The sequence below is a fragment of the Lethenteron reissneri genome, chromosome 6 (assembly GCF_015708825.2).
Source record: "Lethenteron reissneri isolate LAM-NWPU_2019-01 chromosome 6, ASM1570882v1, whole genome shotgun sequence".
Classification (NCBI taxonomy): Eukaryota; Metazoa; Chordata; class Hyperoartia; order Petromyzontiformes; family Petromyzontidae; genus Lethenteron; species Lethenteron reissneri.
In genome coordinates, this window is record NC_083784.1 from 4241184 (window position 1) to 4264716 (window position 23533).

At 50.4% G+C, this 23533-nt stretch overlaps 1 protein-coding gene across 1 annotated transcript in view; it reads left to right on the forward strand.

Annotated features, from left to right (window-relative positions):
* Positions 1-23533, forward strand: part of LOC133355076 (ensconsin-like) — a 53977-nt gene that overhangs the window by 13468 nt on the left and 16976 nt on the right. Inside the window, exons 2-8 of the mRNA XM_061572368.1 lie at positions 5612-5704; positions 6006-6086; positions 8612-8775; positions 10223-10349; positions 11875-11993; positions 12792-12822; positions 14787-14909. Of these exons, the coding sequence (XP_061428352.1) occupies positions 5612-5704; positions 6006-6086; positions 8612-8775; positions 10223-10349; positions 11875-11993; positions 12792-12822; positions 14787-14909 (738 nt within the window). The remainder of the gene's footprint in view (positions 1-5611; positions 5705-6005; positions 6087-8611; positions 8776-10222; positions 10350-11874; positions 11994-12791; positions 12823-14786; positions 14910-23533) is intronic.

Consider the following 23533-nt stretch of genomic DNA (forward strand, 5'->3'; position numbering starts at 1 on the left):
ACTCCCACTGCTGGATGAAGGCCTCCATAAGCCATCGCCATCTCTTAACGGTCTTGCGATATGCAAAAAAAATCTAGCTCCCGCACACGAGCTTATCTCATCGTATTCTTAGGTTTTTTCGGTAAAGTCACGTAGGTAAAAAATTAAAATTAATAATAGTAAAATAAAAATAAAAATCACGCCGTTTCGGAGGCAACACAAGCTTCACAGCACGATTGATTAATTTTTGACCTACGTGACTTTACCGAAAAAACCTAAGAATATGAATCCTTGCGGTCACGAAAGCTTCAAATCTAGAACTTATCTCATCGCTCCATCCCGACGTACTTTTCGGGCTGCCACTACTCCGTCGTCGTTAGTTCTCCACATGTCAAATGCAAATGTTTAATCAATCGAGATAGAGTCAAATAAGTTCAAAGTCAAAATTTAACGATGCTTTTTTTGTGCCGTCATTGCCAACCGGGCTAAAACGATCGACTCGCTACGATTGAGAGCCCGGTTTAATCGCAGGCAGTGGCTGCAAACCGGATTTTAACCCAGGCTCTCAGCAGTGCCGGCTCAGTGGCTCTCTGACATTGTGTTATTCCCCAAAGCCGCCCGCCATCTCATGTTAAAAGCAGATGCTCGGCATACCATAACACTCAAGCCCAGCCCGGCTCTACAACAGCCAGAAGCACACAACCCCGTGTCTGCTGTGTGGGTGTCTGGGTGTGTGTGTGTGAGTGGAAGAATGTGTGTTGTCAGAGGGTGTGGTGTGTATTTGTACTTTTTTGTCAAACATATTCGCCCCTGTCTGCTGTGTGTCTCTATCTACGTGTCAGGGGTGTGAGGGTATGAGGGTATGTTGTGTTTGGCACCTGGATCTGTCCCCTGAGCTCCTGCCAGCGGTCGTTAGACACTTCGCGTGGCCTTAAAGCGCACCTAGCCTGGCACAAGCATTGTAGTGATGTCACCGCCACCTAGTGGCGAATGGCGGTTGTTGTTGTGTGTGGAAGAATGTGTTGGAGGGAATGGCGTGTGTGTGTGTGAGATGTGCGTGTCTGGAGTGAGGGTCTGTGTGTACATATGTGATGTTGGCGTACAATTGCCAAAGCTCTGGTGCTATATTGGGATGTTTGGCCAACACGTGACAATTTACATTGGTTTGGCTACGCTGGGTAGTGGAGGGTTATACGACAAAAGTTTGGCCAGATGATTTAGAAGCCCTGTCCATGTTGGCTACGAACGTCATACTACGTGTTGGCCTGTTAAAGGCTGCATGGGAGGAGGCATATTTGTGTGTGGGTGGGTGTGTAGCGCGCTGCGCTATGAACCCGGCGACCCAATTCCCTCTCACTGCCAACACCAATGATGATTATCTGAACCGGTCCTGGGTCTTCCCTAGGTTGACTCAGCCTCAAATGAGTAGCTGGTGCAATGTGTAAATATCGTCACTAGGGAGACAAAAGCGGCCGAGCATGGTGCTGGCCACCCACCCCATCGTGTGCCGTGCTAGCCTTAATAGGTGCTCGCTAACAGCACTTGCCCCAACAGTCTGTAAAGGCTACACGGTTGGGTAGGGCGGAGAGATATTTGTATTTATTTAATGCGAGTACGCACTGAGGCGTGATCCTGTCGTCTATTATGAAAGCCAAAGGTCAACAACGCAACAGAACGAAAATAGCTAGAGAGAGCATTGCCTAAATCCAACTTCTGAATTTAGCGTCTTCGCATCCGGTGGTAGTGGTGGTGGTGGTTGTGGGCTGCATCCACCGCCACACCTGCCCCCCCCCCACAACAGTGCTCTCTTAAGTGCCTCGCGTATCCGCTGGCTGCTAATGGCCCCCTGTGTACGACTCGGCGACTGCGTCGTGGCCAGTTCTTGCAATTTGGTGTAACAAAAAAACAAACAAAAAATTCGGTGAGCATTCAGGCGGCATCGGTGCTCCTGTCTCCTCTGTACAGCCAGTGGTGAACATTCCTCATTACCCTGGCGGAGAGGTCGGTCAACTCGTTGGACAATCACTGTCGTGTTGCCCGCAAGGCGGTACTCATATCTGTTTATCACTGAACTTCCTATTGGGAGCCCCACCCCTTTTACCACCGTGCCACCTGCCCTAGAACTGGTGAGAAATTCATCGGACAGAGATGCGTGCGGTCCCGGCTGGAAATAAATAGGCGTAACGGTGTCGCTCTCGGATGTGCGGTCGGGTTGTCTCGCGTCGTGTTGTTGTTCGGAATGATGTCCGACGTTTCGGACATGGTGCCAAACAGCACGCGGCACATCCCAAGAGCACGGAGGAGAGCCGTATAGTGGAAAACCGCGGTGACCTACGTCGCAGCGGGAGTGGTAGTAATGCGCGCAAAATGTGATTTATAGACACCGAAAGATGGGACTTGATTTGGTGGTGCTCTGAACACCGCATGTGAGAGATTGTGAAAAAGTTCTGCCCGTGTGCATGCACGCATGGTGACGTTCCGTGACACGCCGCGGTACGATGGCAAGAACCGATCCAGTGGTACACAATCGCACCGCTTTGCTCTCCGTAAATCACCTTGTGCGGAGTTGTATTTCCCTATCGGGAGAACATGCTAGCAGCTCCATTGCTTTGTCGTGTCTGTCCCTTATCTCCGTGTTCTCAGCGATTGGCTTCCAGATCCCGCATGTGCTTGGCGTATTCTTTCTAACGGAGAACATTCCTTCGCTCGCGTTGCCCGACTTTTTAACTACCTCCCATTGTCCGTTTTGCCCAAGCTCTAACAATAACCTCGCTCAACTCCCGCACCTCCGACTAGCACGGTTGGCTACGTACGGTGCGAAAGAAGTTCAACGTACATACATACAACTCGAGCAACGTGTCAGCTCTCATCGATTGCAACTTTGGTAGCTCCGGTTGCTGCTGCCCACTCAGTGTCTCTTTTCGCAAGCTCTTGTAACAAGCTCGCTCAATTCTGGAAACGTATTAACTCTTATCTCTTACAACTTTAATGGTGCTGCTTGTTGCTGGCCGCTTGACGTTTTTTTGTGCTCCGGGAGGGAGGGGCTCGACACGCATTGCAGGCCGGCCGGCGTGCCAAAGTAAGCTCGTAAAGTTACTTTTCAAGCGGGCTTTTCAAACCGGGCCTTTCAAACCGGCCCCCAAAGCGTTTGAGGGCATCTGGCGGTGGATATGTAACCGTACAGCTGTCGGTGGAAGGGCAGCGACAATAAAAGACAAAAGATGACTCCCGTGTAGCCTCTTCGCAGTCTGTCGGGGCAAGTGCAGTTTCGCGGGTAGCACCTGTGAAGGGCGGCACGATGGGTGTGAGGCCATCACGCCCGTGGCCTCTCGTTCCTTCTGAACCCAGCAGATGAATGAAGATGGCAGGACAGCAATGGATTGTCGAATCAGTCTGTGTGAAGCGTTTTCTGACCCGCCCCTACGGGGATTGCTGTGAAAAAGAGATTTGTAGCACGTCGGATTTCTCCAGGGTAAATAAAGTTTCCGATTCTGTGTGCTGGGTTACCATGGTTTCCGTCTCACACGAATGGGTGAAAACAACCCAATGTAGCACGACCCTTCTCAAAACAATCAATACAATACACACTGCCCTTCGTTTATCATAAAAAAAGTCATTCTGACTCTCAAGTCTCTTTCTCAGAAGGGACCTGACACTGTGATGTTTGGCCAATTCCATTCACGAGTGTTTGTCGAACCCTGCTGTGAAATAGTTTTGAGACTCGGTGAATTGTAATGGTTTCGTTCTTGTTATAAGTTTTAGAACATTGCCTCCCAGCCTACCTGCCAGCCTCTATATTACAATCCAGCCTCTATAGTTTAATAGAGGGGGCTGGGCGTCAGGGGTCGGGATGAACAGAAACTCCGCGAAAGTTCAAATTTGGCGTCACGTGACCGGACGTAGAGGGGGAAAGGTTAACTCTTGGACTCGCTGCCCCAAACCAAGTGGGGACTGCGTTGAGGGGGGGGGGATATTTATATGTGGGGGGTTGGGGGGTGGAAAGGAGGGGAATGGTAACAAACATACTGGGGGAAGATCAAAGGCAGAGGGAAGGGGGGGGGGGGAGTCGGGAATATTTTTTTTGAGATCCGCTCCCGATGATCGTTCTGCACCGCGCGTGACTCTGCTTCGCGCTCTTTCCCTCCCGAGTCGCCGATTTTGCCGAGTTCGTTAACCGCCTTGCCGTGGGCGGTGGCTGTGCTGTGTGTGCCTGAGGCCACAGCCCGCGTTGCACAACGCATTTACTGCCATGTCGTGACGCCGGGTGGCGTTAGTGCGGCGCATTTATGCAGCTGTAGGCACACGTGACCATACACGAGAGCTGTAAAGAGCGCGGTGGGTGGGTGAACGTGTGAGTGGGTGAATTAATGAGATGGTGAGCGTGTGGGATGGGGTAGGTGGTTGAGCGAGTGATTGAATGAGTAGGTGGGTGAGTGAATGAGCGATTGATTCGGTGAGTGAGTTAACGAGTGAGACTGTGGGTGGGTGGATGGATGAGTGTTTGTATGGGTGAGCGAGTGAATGAGTGGGTGAGCAAGCGTGTGAGCGAGTTGAGTGAGAGAACTTGTGAGCGGGTGAGTGATTGAGCAAACTGTGTTGGATGCTGAGTGAGTGAGTGGGTAGGTGGGTGAGCTAGTGATTGAATGAGTAGGTGGGTGAGTGACTGAACGATTGATTCAGTGAGTGAGTGAGCAAATGAGACAATGTATAGGTGGATGGATGAGTATTTGTATGGGTGAGCGAGTGAATGAGTGGGTGAACAAGCATGTGAGTGAGTTGCGTGAGAGAGCTTATGAGCGCGTGAGTGATTGAGCGACTGTGTTGGACACTGAGCAAGTGAGTGAGTGAGTTGGTGAGTGGTTGAGAGAGTGACTGAGTGAATTAATTAATGAATGAGTGAGAGGGCAACGGCTGATATGGGCTCCCACGACCCAACCGTTGCACCCAGCCCTGGCTTTTGTGTCCGTGAAGGGTTTTACGCCGCTTATCACCCAGGTGTGGCCTTGTACAACGGATATTTTACGCGTGATACAATACCGGAGTGTTTATCTTCTACTTCTTCCTCCTGGCATTACTCTCATTCATGTGGGGCTCTGCCATCCAAGTCACTTTTATTACCGGTGATGAATAGCAGAATGGTTGTGGCATCATTCCACGTTTTAGTTGTATAATATCTGTGCAAACATACAGTTGCTTGCGCTTCGTGTGCGCAGGAGTTACGTGAATTGATGCATTGTAGGACCGTGGGATTTGCAGACGGCTTGGAAAGGCCTTCATTCAGCAGCGGAGTGATTTTGGCTGACGATGATGAAAATTATTTTTTTTGGAACATGCCAATATGATGCAGGCAGGTCTAAGCCTGGTCATTCTTGCAGTACTAGTGCCATTCTGCGTTGTTATTGATGTACCTGTACTGACTGATGTCATTCTCTTTTCCTGTGCCCCCCTATTGCCCCCCTACTTCGTATGTTCATCACCACGAACACTTTTTCCACCTTGCCATCATCCTCTTCCACAACCATCACCGCTACCGCTACCACCTCCTCCACCACTTCCTCTTCTACCACCATTACTATTACCACCACCACCACCCTTCTCCCAATATTTCCCTGCACTACCAAACCACCCGCAGCCTCCACACCGGGCCGCACCAGGCTGGAAGACCGGAGCTCACCAGAGAGCCGCGCCAACTCCACCCCTCCCCCGGCCATGGCAAACAAAGCAGGTACGTGCCACGTGGTGGCGACGTGACGGTGGTGTTGTGCGGCTGCCTTTGCAACCGCCCCACACGCACACACACACACACACATGATCGCTGACCCATTTATTTCCGTAACTTCCTGTTGTAAAGGGCGGTTGACTAGACACCTCGGCTGTCGTGCCACTCGAGCTCCCGCGTGTTGCTGGCCGGTCGCGACCTGGCGGTGTTGCTACCCACGCTATGCCCCGCCAGCCAGCGGCGGGATGAGGCTTGGTAGGCGACCCGCTCACCGGACTGCCGTCGCCCGCTCGTTGTTCGCCCGCAGGCGCTGATAACGGCGGTGCCAAGACGGACGAGAGAGTGCGGTTGGCCAAGGAGAGGCGGCAAGAGCTAGAGAAGATGCAGGGTGAGTGGCCGGAGGTGCTGAGTGATGAAGGTGGTGTACCTGGCCTGGCACAGGTACCGTGGTGACGTCACCACCACTTAGTGGTGAATGGCAGGTGTTGTTGTGTTGATGATGGTGGGCACGATGGCGGTAATGATTTTTATGATGGTGCTTTTGCTGCTGCTGCTACGGATAGTGCTACGGATGTTGATGATGATGAGAATCATGATGCAGCTGATAGTGATGCTGCTAATGATGACGGTCGTAATCATTATGAAGGTAGTGCTCGTACTGATGATGGTAATGATGATGATGATATTAATGGTGGTAGTGGTGATGCTGCTGCTTATGATGATGGTAGTTGATAATAAGGATAATGAAGGTAGTGGTAGTCCTGATGATGATGAAGATGGTAGTGATGATGATGATGACGATGATAGTTATGATAGTGAGCAATCGGCAGATCTACAAGAACTGAGTGTTAATCTTGTCGCTTTTGAAATTGTATTTTTAGTTGTAAATATTCAAGTTTATTTGCATATAACTGTCTTAAGGAAGGCTGCTGACCTGCTGCGATTAAATCAATACTGGACAAAGCTGATAAAAATATACTATTAACAAACGATACCGCACAAAGTTGATTCGTTACTCAACACCAGTACTGCAGCAGTGGCCACCGCTTAGCGTCTTCTGGGAACGCACGCAGGTGGGGTGGGCACTCCTTACAAAAAAAAACAAAGGGCGGTGGGATTGACGGCTTAATAGGAGAGAAGGCCAGCAGTCATTGTGAGAAACGTATGTGTGTTTGTGTGTGGGCCCCGAGCGACAGTGTAGCGGGTATCGCACTGCACTTGGAACCTGGCGGTTATCAACAAGTGCCTGGTGCGGTGAGCAATGTCAGCACTGGGAAGACAAATGCGGCCGGGGCGTGGTGTTATCCACAACACCTCTTTGGCATGCCGTGCCGGCCTTCATCGGTGCTCGCCAAGCAACACTTTCCCCAGGAGTTTTTTTAAAGGCTACCCGGGAGATCTTGGTCTTTGTTAGACGGTGTGCGTGCTTGCGCGAGTGTGAACGCGTGCTCACGTGCGGTCATGTGACTGCGCTCAGGCTCACGGCAGCGCGTGACTCGCACTCGCGTGCGTGCCGTACCGCTGTCGTGCCCGGTGCCAGGGAGGAGGAGAGGGGAGGTAACCTTTGTCATGGTCACATCGTGCGACCACACTCTTGAATCGAAAGAGGTGGTTGAAGATAATTGCGTGATTCTTGAAGTCATACAATGCATGCAATTTTTGATTCATAGACCATCTAAAAGCAGCCTCGTCTGAAGACGCTGTGCACAATACTGGGACATGTCCATCACAGCAAAGAGGAGGTATATATATATATACTGTACTGTATTTACAGTATTGGTGGAGCAGTGGCACGGCTAAAGTTGCCCGTTGCCAGCGCTTTCGCCGCTCGTTGCGGTGGCGCGTGGTTCAAAACTGGCAGACCGCCCTGCATGTAACCACGGGGTGTATTAACCATCAACTACTTCTGCTTGACAGTGGACGAGAGAAATCCCAAGATGTTGGTCGGAACGTGTTGACCGCTGTGTCCCAGCGCCTTTGTCCGAATGTACAAAGTTTAAAAAATGGAATTGCATATCGACTTACCCAAACTACGGAAGCAGCAGAGGAAGGGTTCGTGCGGCCAGGTGTGGTGGCATCAACATTGGCCCTGATGACTTTGACGAAGATTAAACTGTTGCGGCAATTGTCTGCAAATCCACCGGCGTGCTCACATTGGTTTTGTTTAACCGGCGGAGACCTTCAGGGACCGGGGTGGTCTCATTGGCAACGGTGAGCCGGGTCAGAAAAATTACAAAACAGGAATTGAACTAAATACAGAAATACAACAAGGAACATAGAAACAAAAACAACTTTTCAGAACTACGGCGTTATACAATAAATACAGTAAAACCTTGGATTGTGAGTAACTTGGTCTGCGAGTGTTTTGCAAGACGAGCAAATTTTTTAAATAAATAATAATTTTATAAACGAGCGAGGTCTTGCAATACAAGTAGTACGTGTATACACTTTGTCTGCCGAGCGTCACGTGATCACAACTGATAGACGAGTGCTTTGGATTACAAACACGTTTCCGGAACTAATTATGCTCGCAATCCAAGGTTTTACTGTATATAATACTGGCCTTAATAGGTGCTTGCTAACAGCCCCAACAGTCGACAAGGATATTAAGTGCGATCTTTGTCTAAATCGTTTTTGTTTTTCCCTGTGTCTGTGTGTTTGTGTGTGTTTGTATTTGTCTTTATGTGTGTCTGTGTGCATCTATGCGTGATTTTGTCTGTCTATTTGTATGTCTGCGTGTGTTTGTGTATTTGTGTGTTTGCGTGTGTTTTGTATCCGTCTGCGCGTGTCCTTGCTCGTGTTTCTGTCGGCGTGTCCACATTTGTGTCTGTGTGCACGTGTGCGTATCTCTTGTCTCCGTCCGTGTGTTTCTCGTCTCCGTGGCGCACTTGCGGGGCTCGTGGCGGGCGCCAGCGTCGCGGGGGGAGCTCTTCCAGGAGAAGGAGCGGAAGGCGCGCGAGCTGTACGAGCGCTTCATGGCGGAACGGCGGAGGAGGCTCGCGGAGCAGAGGCAGCGCGAGGAGGAGAGGCGCGTCGCCGTCGACGAGAAGAGGAAGCAGAAGCTCGCCGAGGACAAGGCGAGAGAGACGGCGCACGGCGCGTGCCCGGGCGGTGGTGTGGGGGGCGGGTGGTGTACGTGTGTCTTTGTGTGTGTGTGTCGACTCGGCATAAAATTAGTACCTAGTGCGGCATGTAAAAACATCGCAACTGGGGAGACCAAGGCGGCCGGGGTTGGTGTTAGCCACCCACCCCCTCGTTTACCGTGCCGGCCTTCATAGGTGCTTGGTAACGGCACTTGCACCAACAGTCTGTTAAGGTAATGGGGGGTATTTCTCTTGTGTGTCTGCCGACCCGAGTTCGATTTCTGGTCGCGATTAACATCATTGCTTATTACTTCTTCCCCGGTTTCAGATATTTGTCACCAATAATATGATCTTTGGTCGGGAATCGTAACTCGGGTCGTAGCACAGTGCACTAAACACAACTCCGCCTCTTCCCACACTGGCGCTCAATAAAAGTTTAGTAGGGCAGTGGAGTTCTCACAATACAAAGACAAATATCCCCCGTATAGCCTGTAACAGACTGTTGGGGCAAGTGCTGTTAGCGAGCACCTATGAAGGCTGGCACTGTACACGAGGGGGTGGGTGGCCAGCACCACGCCCTTTGCCTCCCCAGTGGCGATGTTTTTTACACACTGCACTAGGTCCACATTTGAGGCTGAGTCGACCTAGGGGAGGCTCAAGAGCAGTTTAGATAATCGTCACTGGTGTTGGCCATGAGTGGGAATCGAACCTGGGTCGCTGGGTTCATAGCGCAGTCCACTAACCGCGACACTACCGCTCCCCACACACGTACACAAACGTACACACACACACACACACGCACTTCAAGGCTGCCAATGGCGACCTTTGGTACCCAGCTCAGCTGCCAGTGCAAACGAAAACATACAGGGACACCAGTCAGGCCTAGGGAAGGCAGTTAGTAAGTTAAATATTGCCGCAGAGCTTAATTGTTTATTTGTGCAATCGCTCATTTGGTCATCTGTTTGATCTGTGTGACCGGTTCGGCTCTTATAGGAGCGCCCTTGCAAAATGCATGAGCATTGATATGTTACCGCGGTCAGAACCCAATGAGACAAAAGCCTATTTTGCAAGGTGCAAGACCTGGGGCAAGGGGAGGGTGGTGGTGGTGGTGTAGAGGGTGTTTGTGGGGAGCGGTAGTTCAGCGATTAGTGTGCCACACCATGAACCCGGCGACCCGAGTTTGATTCCCGCTTGCGGCCAACACCGGTGAGGATCAACTGAACCGGTCCTGGGCCTCCCATAGGTCGACTCAGCCTCAAATGAGTACCTGGCGCAGTGTGTAAACATCGCCACTTGGGAGGCAAAGGCGGCCAGGCGTGGCGCTGACCACCCACCCGCTCGTTGTGCCGTGCCGGCCTTCGTGGGTTCTCGCTGTAACAGCACTTTTCCCAACAGTCTGTTAAAGGCTACACGGGGGATCTTTGTCTTTGTGTCGGCACAGGCACGATACGAGGCGTCCATAAGCCGAGCTCAGGAGAAGGGGCCCCCCCGTCGAGACCCACGCAACCGCTGGTCGTGGGGGGGCGCGATACCCTCCAACCACACGGCCTCGCCGCGCAAGCACCTCGGTGAGTGAGCCCGTCCCCGCTACCTTAGGCTCGCCTGCACGCTCACCACCGCGGTGAGAGAGCGTACCCTTCGCCACCGCGCACGCACCCAGACACGAGCAAGTGCCATGGGACCTTTCTTGCCAGTGTCAAAATATATCCATTGGTTTTACCCTTTCTGTTAACCAATTCTTATATTTTGATACTGGCAAGAAAGTTGCCACGATGTATCTGCTCGCCACGAGCTATAAATGCCCTGATAGTGCATTGTCCTTGTGCTGTTCGCCTTTTGCCGTCCTCTGGTCTAACACTGGTTGAGACTAGGCTCTAAAGAAAGCTGTCTCTGGTGTGGACCAGTCAGTTTCAAACACAATGCACATATTACCAGAGCATGTTTTTGTTTGCATGTCCACCGCAAGTATGTGTGGATAATGCAGATATGATTCCTTGCCATAGGTTTCTGTTGGGTGTTTTAACATCTTAACACCTGTTTGATTGCCAGAAAGGGTAAAACCAATGCTTATATTACGTACAAGTGTGTGAACGGGTGGAGAGGGGGTGGCACAGTGTGGGAGTCGTGCATTGAGCTTCAAAGCGAGGGGCATCGCGTTTGAGTTTGACACCCTGTCACGGCCTATCCTAGGTCCACCCAGCACTGAAATGTTTACACACCTGGTGCGGTGTGTAAACATCGGCACTGGGGAGACAAGGGTGGCTGACCATGGCGCTGGCCACAACCGCCTCCATGTGCGCCGTGCCGGCCTTAATAGGCGCTCGCAAACAACACTTTTGCCCCATCAACATAAAAATCGCGACGCGGGCTCTCGGCGCGCTCCGTGCTCGCGTTTGCATTTCAGCGCTGAGTTACGTCCCCCGTTGCTCAGCTCATTTGGGTCACTTTGGCCTCTCCAAAGTGCAGGCGTCAAGCGCGCGCGCCGTTGCGTTTTCGGCCGACAAGTAATCGTTTTTAATGCAGCCGCCGTTAAATCTTCGGCTCTTTCAGGGGAAGCACACCAAACGAGTGTCGCTTAGGTCAATAAACCGGAATTGACGGCTGCGGCCCTCGGAGCACTTTCTGGCACCACCGGGCAGGGTTCACCGCCAACATTCAGAGGGGAGTAGAAATCACTCCTCTGCGCATGCGGCGTGGGCTGTGCATGTGTCGTGTGCCGTGTCTATGATTTGTCTTCAGTTATTCAATTACTATTGTTAGCCGCACGAGCTGACTGGCCACGTGGCTCTGCGGTTGAGCGAGCGGCTTGCAATCATAATAATAATGATAAAATTTACTTTGTAAGGGGCTTTCCATCCATCGCTCCCAATGTTGGGGGTTTGAATTAGCCCATCACCCCAGGCGTGATAAAACAAGTACCACTTTGTGGTCAACAGTACTTGTCCTATGGAATGACTCACCCCTGCAATAGTGACGTGGAAATTCCACCACTGGCTCGGGATAGTAATCGGGAAATGTACACCACCTCAACGCTCGGTTGAGCGAGAATTAACTATGGCCTTTTGCGGGTTGTGTTTTGCGCGTGGCTTCCAGACAACCCTGACCGGCGTTCCGTCTCCACGGTGAACCTATCACGACACCCGCCGGACTCGGTCGTCAGCAAGAGGCTATCGATGTCATCGGCAACGCTGTTGAACTCGCCGGATCGGCCCTGGTAGGGGAAGCCGCGTGTCTGTGCCGGGCACACGGGGCGCCGCCCCAGCGACGCGAAGGGGTACGGCTGCTGTGCACGGCGCAGGTTCGGGTGAAGCCGAAATCCTGCGGTGGAGCTCCCAATTCGGAGCACACCGGCGCGCTCGATATTGACGTAAAGCAGTCGTGTCGATTCGTAGTGCCCCGACCTCTTACAAATATGGTAGTGCTGTTTGTTGCTGGCCGTTTGACGTCTTTGGGCCTTTTGGTGCCTGTGCTCAGTAACTGTGTTGATAAAAAAAAGTTAGCTGTTGCGGCGGTCGCGGAAACGTCCACGCAACAGAGCGATGGAGTTGCACGCAAGCGATCGCTCGGGTGCGTGGAGCCGGCCTGGCAGTGGGGGGCAGCGCAGCGTCGTTGCCTGCAGGCGACGCGATCCGGTGGCGTTAGACGGCGGTGACGGCGGTGACACGCAGTTTCATTCCTTTGCCGGCGAAGCATGTCGGAACTAGCGGCGGGATGCGCCACGTACCAATACTGTCCTGTGCCCGGTCACCCAGACAGCTCTCAATTTCATAATTAATTCTTAGAACATACCCAACATCACCACCTCCACCTCCCCCTCCCGTCTGCATCATGTCACTCCTCCGCTGCCTTTTCCTCCAGCGTTAGTCGAGGGAATTTCAGGCCGACTGGGACAGTCCAATCGTCGGAATCGTCCCCAGTTATAGAAGCGCACGATCAGTTTCCGTAAAATGGTCAAACATTTGTGGTTGATCCTCCCCCTCCTCCTCCTCCACCTCCGTCCGGTTACCGTAGGTTCGTCCGGAAAGAGGAAGAAAACGAACGGTAAATCCACCGAGTAATGAACGCGTGAGACGCGCGCGCGCTTCCGTGCAGACGCTTAATCCGATGCCGCAGCATGTCATGCCTTCCCTTCGATGCGCGACTCGCCAACCCCCATCCAACCACCCACCGCCTCCATGGACACACTGTGTCTGTACTGTCTGCAGTGGTGTGTTCGTTATGGTGTGGTTATAGCGTTGTGTCCAGAGCGACTTGCGTTTGTTTTGGATAGGTGTGTGTCCACAATGTTATATCTGTCCAGGTTTGAGTATCCTGGAGTATTTGAGTATCTGTCCAGCTTGGTTATGTCTGCCTAAATTCGTGTGTATATGTGGATCGGTGTGTCTGTATTGGTGTGTATATGTGGATCGGTGTGTCAAGTTAGGTGTGTATATGTGCATTGGTGTGTCCGTAACGGTGTGTATGTGGATCGGTGTGTCCAGTTGGGTATGTCTATTTGGACTGCTCTGCCCGTATCGGAGTGTCTGGCTTGGTACGTGCAGCGTGCGTCCGCCCATCAGACACCATCGGCTGCCCTCACAGCCGCCACCGCTGACCCCAACTCGCCAGCACTCATTATTGTTGCCGGCAAAACTCCCGTTTTTTGCGAGCTAACCATCTCCTGCTGCTTCAGCGCCTATCGTGTGCATGCACGCGCGGGCTTTTCATGCCGAGTCCGCATTAACGGCCAATTCATTTTCACGCAGAGTGGCTCCAACGCCTTTCCGCCGCGCGCGGTGCTGATGAGCTGTAATATTTCCGTATCGTCGTCAGCGCCCGTGTCCCCCTCCCATATTAACGAGTGGTAGCGGCTGATCAGACGTACATCGATATTCGAGGATCGGCCACGTAAATGATGATGTGGCCAATATTGTGTCGTTGTAAGCCTCCAACGAATTAAATTGTCACGGATGCAAGCCATTAGCGACGGGCAAGTTATTATTGTTTAAGCTCACTCTCACTGGTTCAGTTGAAGAATGACTTTCACAGCTAAATTTTGTAATCGGATTTTGCAACGTTTCACTTTGCCTTAAACTGCACCAAGCATCTTCAGGCTGGACTAAAGGAAGTCAGAATGTCAGGAAAATCTGGCCAGATCATTGCGAGGCCTAACCCAAAAATTGATTCAGAATTATAATATCGGCTGCCAAAATAAACACATTAATAATCATAATATTTACATTATATGTGCCCCTTGGACAAAAAATGAATGCTAAAAAAAAAGTACTTTCAATCCAAAAACAGTTAAAATTTCGGACACAGCACATCAACTTCTGTCACAATCAAAACAAAACAATGGTGTCATTTAAAAATTCCAGTGACTAAAAGTTGCTTTTCAGATGAGCTTTAAACATTACCATCATAATCCAAGTCTCTGATGGCCTGGGGCAAAGAATTCCATGGCCTTGCTGCAGCAGCGGAGGAACACAGACCGCTCTCTCACCCGTGGAGCGAAGCCCGGTCTTTAAGGGACCAGCGAGAGTCCGGGGTCTGACCAATGAAGGTCACGTACGGGCCCATAGCAGAAGAACAGATGAATTTATCAACCGTTTTTCTGTCTTAATAATCGCACGGCCCGACCCGTAGGAGCCGCATTGTGCCAAGTGAAGTCTTGGTCTGGGCAGTGGTTCCATGACGTGGCTTTGGGCTTCGGCTTTGCCCGCTCAGTGCCATTCAATGCTGCCAATTGTGTGCGTTGAGCCTCCATTGGTTGAGTTTTTGGTTATTTTTAACTGTGTGCCTTTGTGTGCGTGTGCGCGCGCGATTGTGTGTGTAAATGTGCATGCGTGCGTGTATGTACGTGTTGGCGCGCGTATGTGTGCATCTGCCTACGTATGCGTCTTTGTGTGTGAACGCGTGTGCGTGTATGCTTCTGTGCGTTTTTGCGTGTGTGAGCGTGCTTGTATGCGTCTGCCCGTCTTGCGTGTGCGCCCGTTTGTCTGTGTGCACGCGTCTGCACTCCCCAGGCCGGCGGTCCCAGCTAACGCCGATGGAGATGAGCATCGTGAGCCGCCTGCTGACGCCGACGCACTCGTCGATGGCGCGCAGCCGAAGTGTCGCCACACTCTCAGGGGAAGGCCACTGCCCAGGTACCGGCCTGCACGCTGGCCAAGCACCTAGGCTGCACCTCACAGCAGACTGCCGGCCAAGTCGGCCCAACCAGCCTGGGCAAAATGTAGCTTGGATCAGCCCAGCCCAGTGGAAGAATAAATGAGCTGAAATGTTTGCGCTAGCTTCAAGCCTCGTTGGTAGTTTTTGGTTTTTTCTTTACGGGCGAAATTATAATGGTGAAGGTGCTGCCCTGTAATGTCTTGCTCAGGACAATGCTGGCAGAAGAGCCTCCGTTAGATGGAGGGGAGCGCTAGAGAATGAGCCCCATTCGAGAGGTGTTTTGGCCTAGTCTTCCATGCTGGCCAGACGTGTTTATTTTTTTATTTTTATGACGTATTAGAAAACGTTAATCACTAAAACGACCATATGTGAACTAATTTAGGTTGATTTTAAAAAGCGTGCACGTGTTGTTTTGGAGTACGTGCAGATATGTTTATTGATAAAAGTATTGTTGACAACAGATACCAGACAGAAAAATCCAAACTCTGGAAGTCCAGCGGCCAGTTCAAAGAAAAATAACACGAGTGAACAAAAGCGAAATCAATAGCACTCAGCAGAGCTTTCACAACATCGGTCAAAGTTAAAATGATCACGTCTTCAAGTGCCAAATGTAATTCAGCAGTGTGTTAATTGGTGTCTATAGCAAAGGGACTGGCGTTGACCCCCATTAAATCCAGCAAATAGATTATAACGGGTTCATAATTGATTGTTGGGTTAGGCTGCTGTAACGATCTGGCCAAATGTCTGTCGAAAGGCATTTACAAGTGGCCTTGCCCAAAACAAATCAATTGCGAAGAATCGTAACATTGTCCGAGAAAATCTGCGTGATAGATTATTTACTGGTGAGCCCGAGCGTATTAACGACGTCATGTGACTTAATCTTGCGGGGATTTAAAAGAAAACCATGAACGTCTCAGTCCCTGAAATATAACCACGAGTCGCTAACCCCCCAAGTCCTAACGACAATAAAATAATAGCTAACATAGACCTGGACTTACCACACTTAACCCGCTTGTCTAACTGTTACTTGACCTCCAGCATGACTGGGCTATTAACACAAACACTAACCACAGGCCGTAACAGTAACCATAACAGCCTAAATGACTCCTATCATCATCATCATCTTATATTTAAAACGTATTACCATACCTCACACATGTATACAACAAGGGCCTGCAGCAACAACGGAATTGAGAGGCACAATCTGGCCAAAACAGAGCTTGGGCAATTGTTGACGCCCTCGCTGCTTTCGCCGCTTTGACTGGTTTCCTGTGCCTCCGAGCCATTCTTTCGTGCATTACAAATTCAGAATCGTTCGTTGAGCGGAGCTCTGCGCATAGGCAGCAGCTTACTACTTAGATGCGCAAAGAGTCTTTTGAGACGACCGGTAACATTTTCATCCTGAGGTCAAAAAATGAGAATGACCTCCTGCTCGAATGACCATTGAGGCATCGGCGCTCATCTTCTATGTTCGGCCCTGAGCTACTAATGGGCATTCCACGTTCCTATTCATTGGGGGCAATTATATCCACAGCGCACAAACCACTGTTGACTTCCCCGCAAAGTGGTTCTCATTTTATGGACCCCTTTAGGATTGATGATGATGGGCCGAGTCAACCCCCGCAACCAGGATTTGAACTCGTCGCTGCAAACCCTACGATTTGTGAGCCGCTCGCTCTACTGCTGAGCCACCTGGTGTGAAGGCCCACGTCCCTTTTCTCCCGCCTCGATTCAAATTCGACCCCGTTGGCCGACTCATCTTTCTGTCCGAGACCACGGTGTCCCACATCTCACTCGTTAACCTCGCAAGCAAGTCCCGACGTCAGCCGGCAGTCTCAACGTGTGTGCATCCACGTGTTTTTTTTTCCCTTTAACATTTCCATTTTTGTTGTTGGATGTGTTCTGCTGGCCCTGTGTGACATTTCAAGCCATCCCTGACAATTTTTTAACAACATAACAGGTTAATGTATGTCTTTGTGTCTACATGTATGAATAAATATACGTACAGGGTTTGCAACAAGTTACTTGCTCTAAAAGATAGAAGAGTTATACTATTTATCGCCCTTTTTTTATTCCCCTGCCGGATTAAGGCCTCCCCCCCCACACCTTGCCATTCATTAGGAGTTTAACACGGAGGCTTTCGCGACCAATATCGTCCATAATAGAGGGTTTTTTTGCGTTAGATCGCGTAAATATATAAATGTGTCATTTAAACCCGCCATCACACGACACAGTCGACTAGTAAGGGTTGTTATGTAAACAGAACGTGGCCAATTTGTCACTAGTACAGCACACCGGTGTGTTGGAGAGCCAAGCCACAACACTTACAATCTGAGTACGACGTTTAGCCAGTAATTACAACTAGCTTCATCAGGCGACAGCCACATTTGTGGAGATATCTACCTGTTTCGTTCCTTATATAGAGGCGTAGATGTGGTGATGGACAAGATTCAAACTCGAGCACCCGGCAGGGTTCAATGTGCAGTGCGCCAAGCACTGTAGCTTGACAAGATACGATATAAATTTTGTCATGAATCCAATTACATTCCTACGTGAAGGAAGTTCTCATATCACTTGCATGCCACGATGACAAAGCACACATTGAAAAGCCTGTCTTGAGTGACTGACTGTAATATTTTATAATGTTATAGTAAACTTCAAATCTTGATTAATGTTACGGAAGGTGATTTAAAGCTGAAACATTTTCCACAAATAAAGCTGAGTCGGCATTTTAATACCTGCAGAGCCAATTCAAAGTGGGCAAAGCCCTAACCTTAACCTTTGACTGGCTACTTTATTCTACAGATGATAAGATGCTTCGGAAAGTAAGACCCAACCCTGGTATCAATAACGTAATACGGATCTCTGTCACAAAGACAAAATCAAATATCTGCCGTATAGCCTTAGACTGTTGGGGCAAGTGCTCTTAGCGAGCACCTAATGAAGGCCGGCACGGTACACATGGGGGTAGGTGGCCAACACCACACCCGACCGTCTTTGTCTCCCCAGTGGGGATGTTTTTACACACTACACAGGTACTCATTTTGAGGCTGAGTCGACCTAGGAGAGGCCTGGGACCGGTTCAGATAATCGTCGCTGGTGTTGGCCGTGAGCGGGAATCGAACTCAGGTCACAGGGTTCGTAGCACAGCGTGCTAACCTCTACACCACTGCTCCCTACAAAGACAAAGGTCCCCCATATAGCCATACCAGACTGTTGAGGCAAGTGCTCTTAGCGAGCACTTCATGAAGGCCGGCACGGTACACGAGGGGGTAGGTGGCCAACACCACACCCGACCGCCATTGTCTCTCCAGTGGGGATGTTTTTACACACTGCACAGGTACTCATTTGAGGCTGAGTCGACCTAGGAGAGGCCTGGGACCGGTTCAGATAATCGTCGCTGGTGTTGGCCGTGAGCAGGAATCGAACCCGGGTCGCCGGGTTCATAGCGCAGCGCGCTAACCGCTACATTACCGCTCCCCACACACACTAACACACACACTCACAGATAGTAACCACACACTAGCACACGCGCCTACCAGATTATATAAGACGCACCCATAACTTTCGCTTGAAAATACAGAGGGGGAAAAATGCGCCGAATTAGTCCGGAGAATACAGGTAACATCATACAATGAACATAAGCAAATATAAGTACCGTAAACTAACATCAAGAGCAAGTAACTTATGACGGACCCTGCACTTAAACTCGTGAGTCCCGCATGTTAACTCTGTTCATGTAACCATGATGCCAAGCTGTGCATGATGCTGAATTGCTCCTGTAACATTAACCGGTCAGCGCATGTGTGCACGCGTGTGAGCGAGCGAACAAGCGTGAGCGCGTGTGTCTGTGTGCACGCGTGTGTCTGTTGAATCCACCCTGCCATCCCACACGGAGCGCATGTTGTGTGTGCATGTCGCCTGCATGCACGCGCGGGGTGGTAACCGCATCTCACCTTCTCCGCTTGCGTGTGATTTTGCCTTGCTTTAATTGCGCAGCGTTAAGCCAGCCGAACCACAAGTCTGTCTGTCTGGCCGTAGGCCCTTAATCATCATCCTCATCATTATCTGCATCAGTAGTGTTATTCGCTATCAGGAATGCTCTCTGCCTCGCAAGCGACAGGTTCTACCTTACATCGTGTCCGATCTGGCCATGGCAGGTGCACTTTTCACAAATGGAAAATAAAATAATCTCAACGGGACTGGGGTGCATCGCGACATACATTGGAGTACATCGTCAACTCGTGGGTTTTTGCGTGAGTCTGTGGGTCTTTGCTAGGGTCTGTGGGTCTCTGCAGGAGTCTCTGGGCCTCTGCGTGGGTCTCTGCGTGAGTCTGTGGGTCTCTGAGTGAGTCTGTGGGTCTCTGCATAAGTCTCTGGGTCTTTGCGTGAGTCTGTGGGTCTCTGCGTGAGTCTGTGAGTCTCTGGGCCTCTGCGTGTGAGTCTCTGGGCCTCTGCGTGAGTCTCTGGGTCTCTGCGTGAGTCTCAGGGTCTCTGCGTGAGTTTGTGGGTCTCTGCATTAGTCTGTGGATCTCTGCGTGAGTCTGTGGGTCTCTGCGTGAGTCTGTGGGTCTCCGCGTGAGTCTCTGGGTCTCCGCGTGAGTCTGTGGGTCTTTGCGTAAGTCTCTGGGTCTCTGCGTGAGTCTCAGGGTCTCAGCGTGAGTCTCTGGGTCTCTGCGTGAGTCTCTGGGTCTCTGCGTGAGTCTCTGGGTCTCTGCGTGAGTCTCTGGGTCTCTGCGTGAGTCTCTGGGTCTCTGCGTGAGTCTCTGGGTCTCAGCGTGAGTTTCTGGGTCTCTGCGTGAGTCTCTGGGTCTCTGCGTGAGTCTCTGGGTCTCTGCGTGAGTCTCTGGGTCTCTGCGTGAGTCTCTGGGTCTCTGCGTGAGTCTCTGGGTCTCTGCGTGAGTCTCTGGGTCTCTGCGTGAGTCTGTGGATCTCTGCGTGAGTCTCTGGGTCTCCGCGTGAGTCTGTGGGTCTCCGTGTGAGTCTGTGGGTCTCCGCGTGAGTCTGTGGGTCTCCGCGTGAGTCTGTGGGTCTCTGCGTGAGTCTGTGGGTCTCTGCGTGAGTCTGTGGGTCTCTGCGTGAGTCTGTGGGCCTCTGCGTGAGTCTCTGGGTCTCTGCGTGAGTCTCTGGGTCTCTGCGTGAGTCTCTGGATCTCAGCGTGAGTCTGTGGATCTCTGCGTGAGTCTGGCTCTCTGCATGAGTCCTGCAGCTGCCTTAACTCAATATTTTATTTTGGTCTAAAACAAGGCTGGTTGTGCACTACGTACTCAGTATGGTGATGTCATATGACATGGTGGGTGGGCATTTTTTGCCTGGGACGCACCATCGTCATTGTAGCCATCATCAGCATGACCAATCCATCTGCTGGATGAAGGGCTCCGCATGCCATCCTTCCCAGCACCCTATGCACGAGCCGATTTCATAATTTCCCGTCAAGATCGCTCCATCTCCCACAGCTCTCATCGAAATATAAATATATATATTTTTTTTTTAAGTCTTTCTTTTCCGTAATCTAAATTGGCGATGGTGCTGTCGGCGCCGCGTCGCGGGTGGAAACGCTCACAATAGGCAGCGCAGGTCCCCCCTCCGTGTTGGAACACGGTCCCTGGAAAGGAGATATCACAGAGCCACTTCTGAGGTTCATTAAAGTGGTGACCTCATATCCACACTGTACTTTCCAACGTGCCTCACTGCAGAGAAATTTCCATAACTGAATTTTGTTACTTTTCACACTCCAATTTTTTGCCAATTTAAGTGACAGACCTAATGCGTTTTTTTTTATTATGTGTCTGTGCATTCATTGGGAACCAGTCTCACTACACCCTTGGTAAAATCCCAGTTTGATCCCCAGATTCAAATCCCAAACACCCCCCCCCCCTGGATTACCAGCCAAGGGATATCAACGATGCCGGGGTCAGTTTCCCCAAACTCTCAGCAACCCAACAGCGTGTAAAGATCGGTTTAAACACGGATTTCAACCCGCGGTGTTTCACTCTCGATCGATGGGTTTTATCATTATTGATGGCAAGGCATGTCAAGATGTTTCAATGCACGCCACGATTCCGCTCACAAGAGCAAAATGCGATCAACGTTTTTCGCTGACGAGCGTTGCGATCGATATTCTCGGCTGACGTCAGTTCAATAGGCAGAACACTTCTTCTCCTTTTAATTAATTACCGCCCGACTATTGATTGTGGGATTATCGCTCGTTAATGATTAATACCCACTCAGATCGTGCAGCAGCAGCAGCATCAGTGTGCTACTCTTAATTGGAAGATTGCGTTCAAATCCATCTCGGAAGGTAGGGGTGGTGGTGGTGGTGGTGGAAGTTGAAAGACCCTGAGCGGGCACTGCTGAGATGTTAGGTTCTAATCTGGGTTTCAGCAGCTGCTTGCGATTAAACCGGTTTCGCAAGTGATGTGAATTGGTGATCTAAACCCTGTCTTCAGTGACTTGCATAGAGACCCGTAGACTGACTTAGAGACCTGTAGACTCACATAGAGACCCTGTAACTGAGTTGTGTTTAAAACCGGGTTCTCAAGTGCAGTGAGTTGATGGTCGCAACCCAGCAGACACCAGTGATTGCTTTTTTTTCTAGACCTCTGTCATATTAAAGATGGTTTTACATCATTTTTTTTTATTGTCTTGACTTATTTTTAAAAACATTTCAGAAGTAGTTCTGTGATATCCACTTTCTCTGCGAGTGTTCCAATTGGATTATTCGCTGCATGATACGGTTCCGACACCACAATTGCGATCGCCGGCTGCCATCTCCCCACACTGGAAGAACTACACAGTTCGCGTTGCATCAAAAAAGCACAGAACATTATAAAGGACTCTTCTCACCCTGGACACTCACTGTTTGAGCTGTTGCCATCAGGCAGTCGATTCAGATCAGTCAAAACAAGGACAAACAGATTCAAACAGAGCTTTTATCCTACAGCGATCACCACACTCAATAATGCTAATTAATTATTAAGTAATAGCGTTTACAATTGACTGTGAAATAGAGATGTGCAATGACAAAATGTAACATTATGTGGGTATGTGGGTATACTTGGGCTGTTTTTATATATAGTATAAATTGATTATCTTTCATTTAATTTTATTTTTATTTTCTTGTTTTATTTAATTTAAATTTATGAATGAGGCCCTGACTGGTGAGCATTTTAAATTTCGTTGTACTGGTGACAATGGCAATAAACGATCTATCTAAATTCAGAAAAATACAAAAATATTTTGTTTTCCTTTTCTCCATGGGAGTTGAATCGGCCCTTAATCTCTCTGGGGGTCGATGAACGATGAAATGAGAACCACTTTGTGAGATGTCAACAGTTTTTAAACTTTGGATGTACATTCGTCCCAACCATAATAACATGGAATTTCCACCACTAGCTTTTATGGCTCGAAATAAAAGATGAGCATAGCCACATAATCTGACTTTTATTCTGGCCCGGGCCACTACCAGTGGTGAGTGATATCTGAACCGGTCCTGCTGTCACCAACCTGCATTGACCAGCCTGGTAAAGTTCGGTCAAACAGACCCAATGACCGTAACACAGAATGATCAGGCTTTCATCCAGCAGTGGATTAACTAAGGGCTGTGTATCATCCTGTAATGTTGCTAGATTAACACTACATGCGATTCGGGCAAGACTTGTGGTTTAGCGGCGTTGTTTAACAACCCCTTAGTGAACTAACCTTGCTTCCACCCTCTGTCTCCCTGCCGCCCTCCCCACCAATCTCACACTGATCCAGCCTCCAACGGCGACCGCCTTCGCGCGACTCCTCACCCCCTTCCCTGCGCCCCGCAGCGACCGGCGCGATTAGCACAGTGTGTGCCGTCATCGGCTAAAACGATGGCGCAATATGAAAGATTAGAGCCGCCGCCTGCCCCGTAACTTGGGTGATGTGTGCCAGCCCATGAGTCCGACCTCTGTGAGGGGTAACCTGCAAGGGGCGACCAGGATTGAGCTGTGAGTCGGGGTCATGTTAATGGCATCTGTGTAGGGGCATTCGTGGTTGCGCTGTGTAACTCCCCGACTTGTTTTGGGGTTGTACCGCGCGGCGTTCGTCACGACGTCTGACGTTTCGCGCCACGTGCCGGGAGATTTTTCGGGAACTGATTGTAATTAAAATGTGTTTTTTTATCACGGTTCCTGAGCGCCGGCTCAAAGGCCCGTAACGCCACGCGGACCATAACAAATGGCATAATTCAAGTTTGTAATAGATGAGAGTTAACTCGCTTCTTGAATTGAGAAAGATTCTGAGAGTTTGAGAAAAGAGACGATGGGTTGGTGATTCTCAGGAGGCGATGTAGCTCTCGATCTCTCCGAGGTCCATAGAAAATGCGTACCCACTTTGCGTGGCATGTCAACCGTTAGACTTTGAATTGGGCTCCACCCCCCCACCATTGGATCGTGGAATTTCCACCACTCACCATGGTCCCGGTGCTGTAACCAAACAGAGCACCGGCGCCGTGGCTAAACTCAGTTCCTGCCGTAGCTCCCCCGACACGTGGAAAGCGCGGCGCTGGGATGACGTGCCGAACGGCGCGTGGCGGTGGGGCACAGTCCGAAAAACCGCGCGTCAGCGAGCGAAT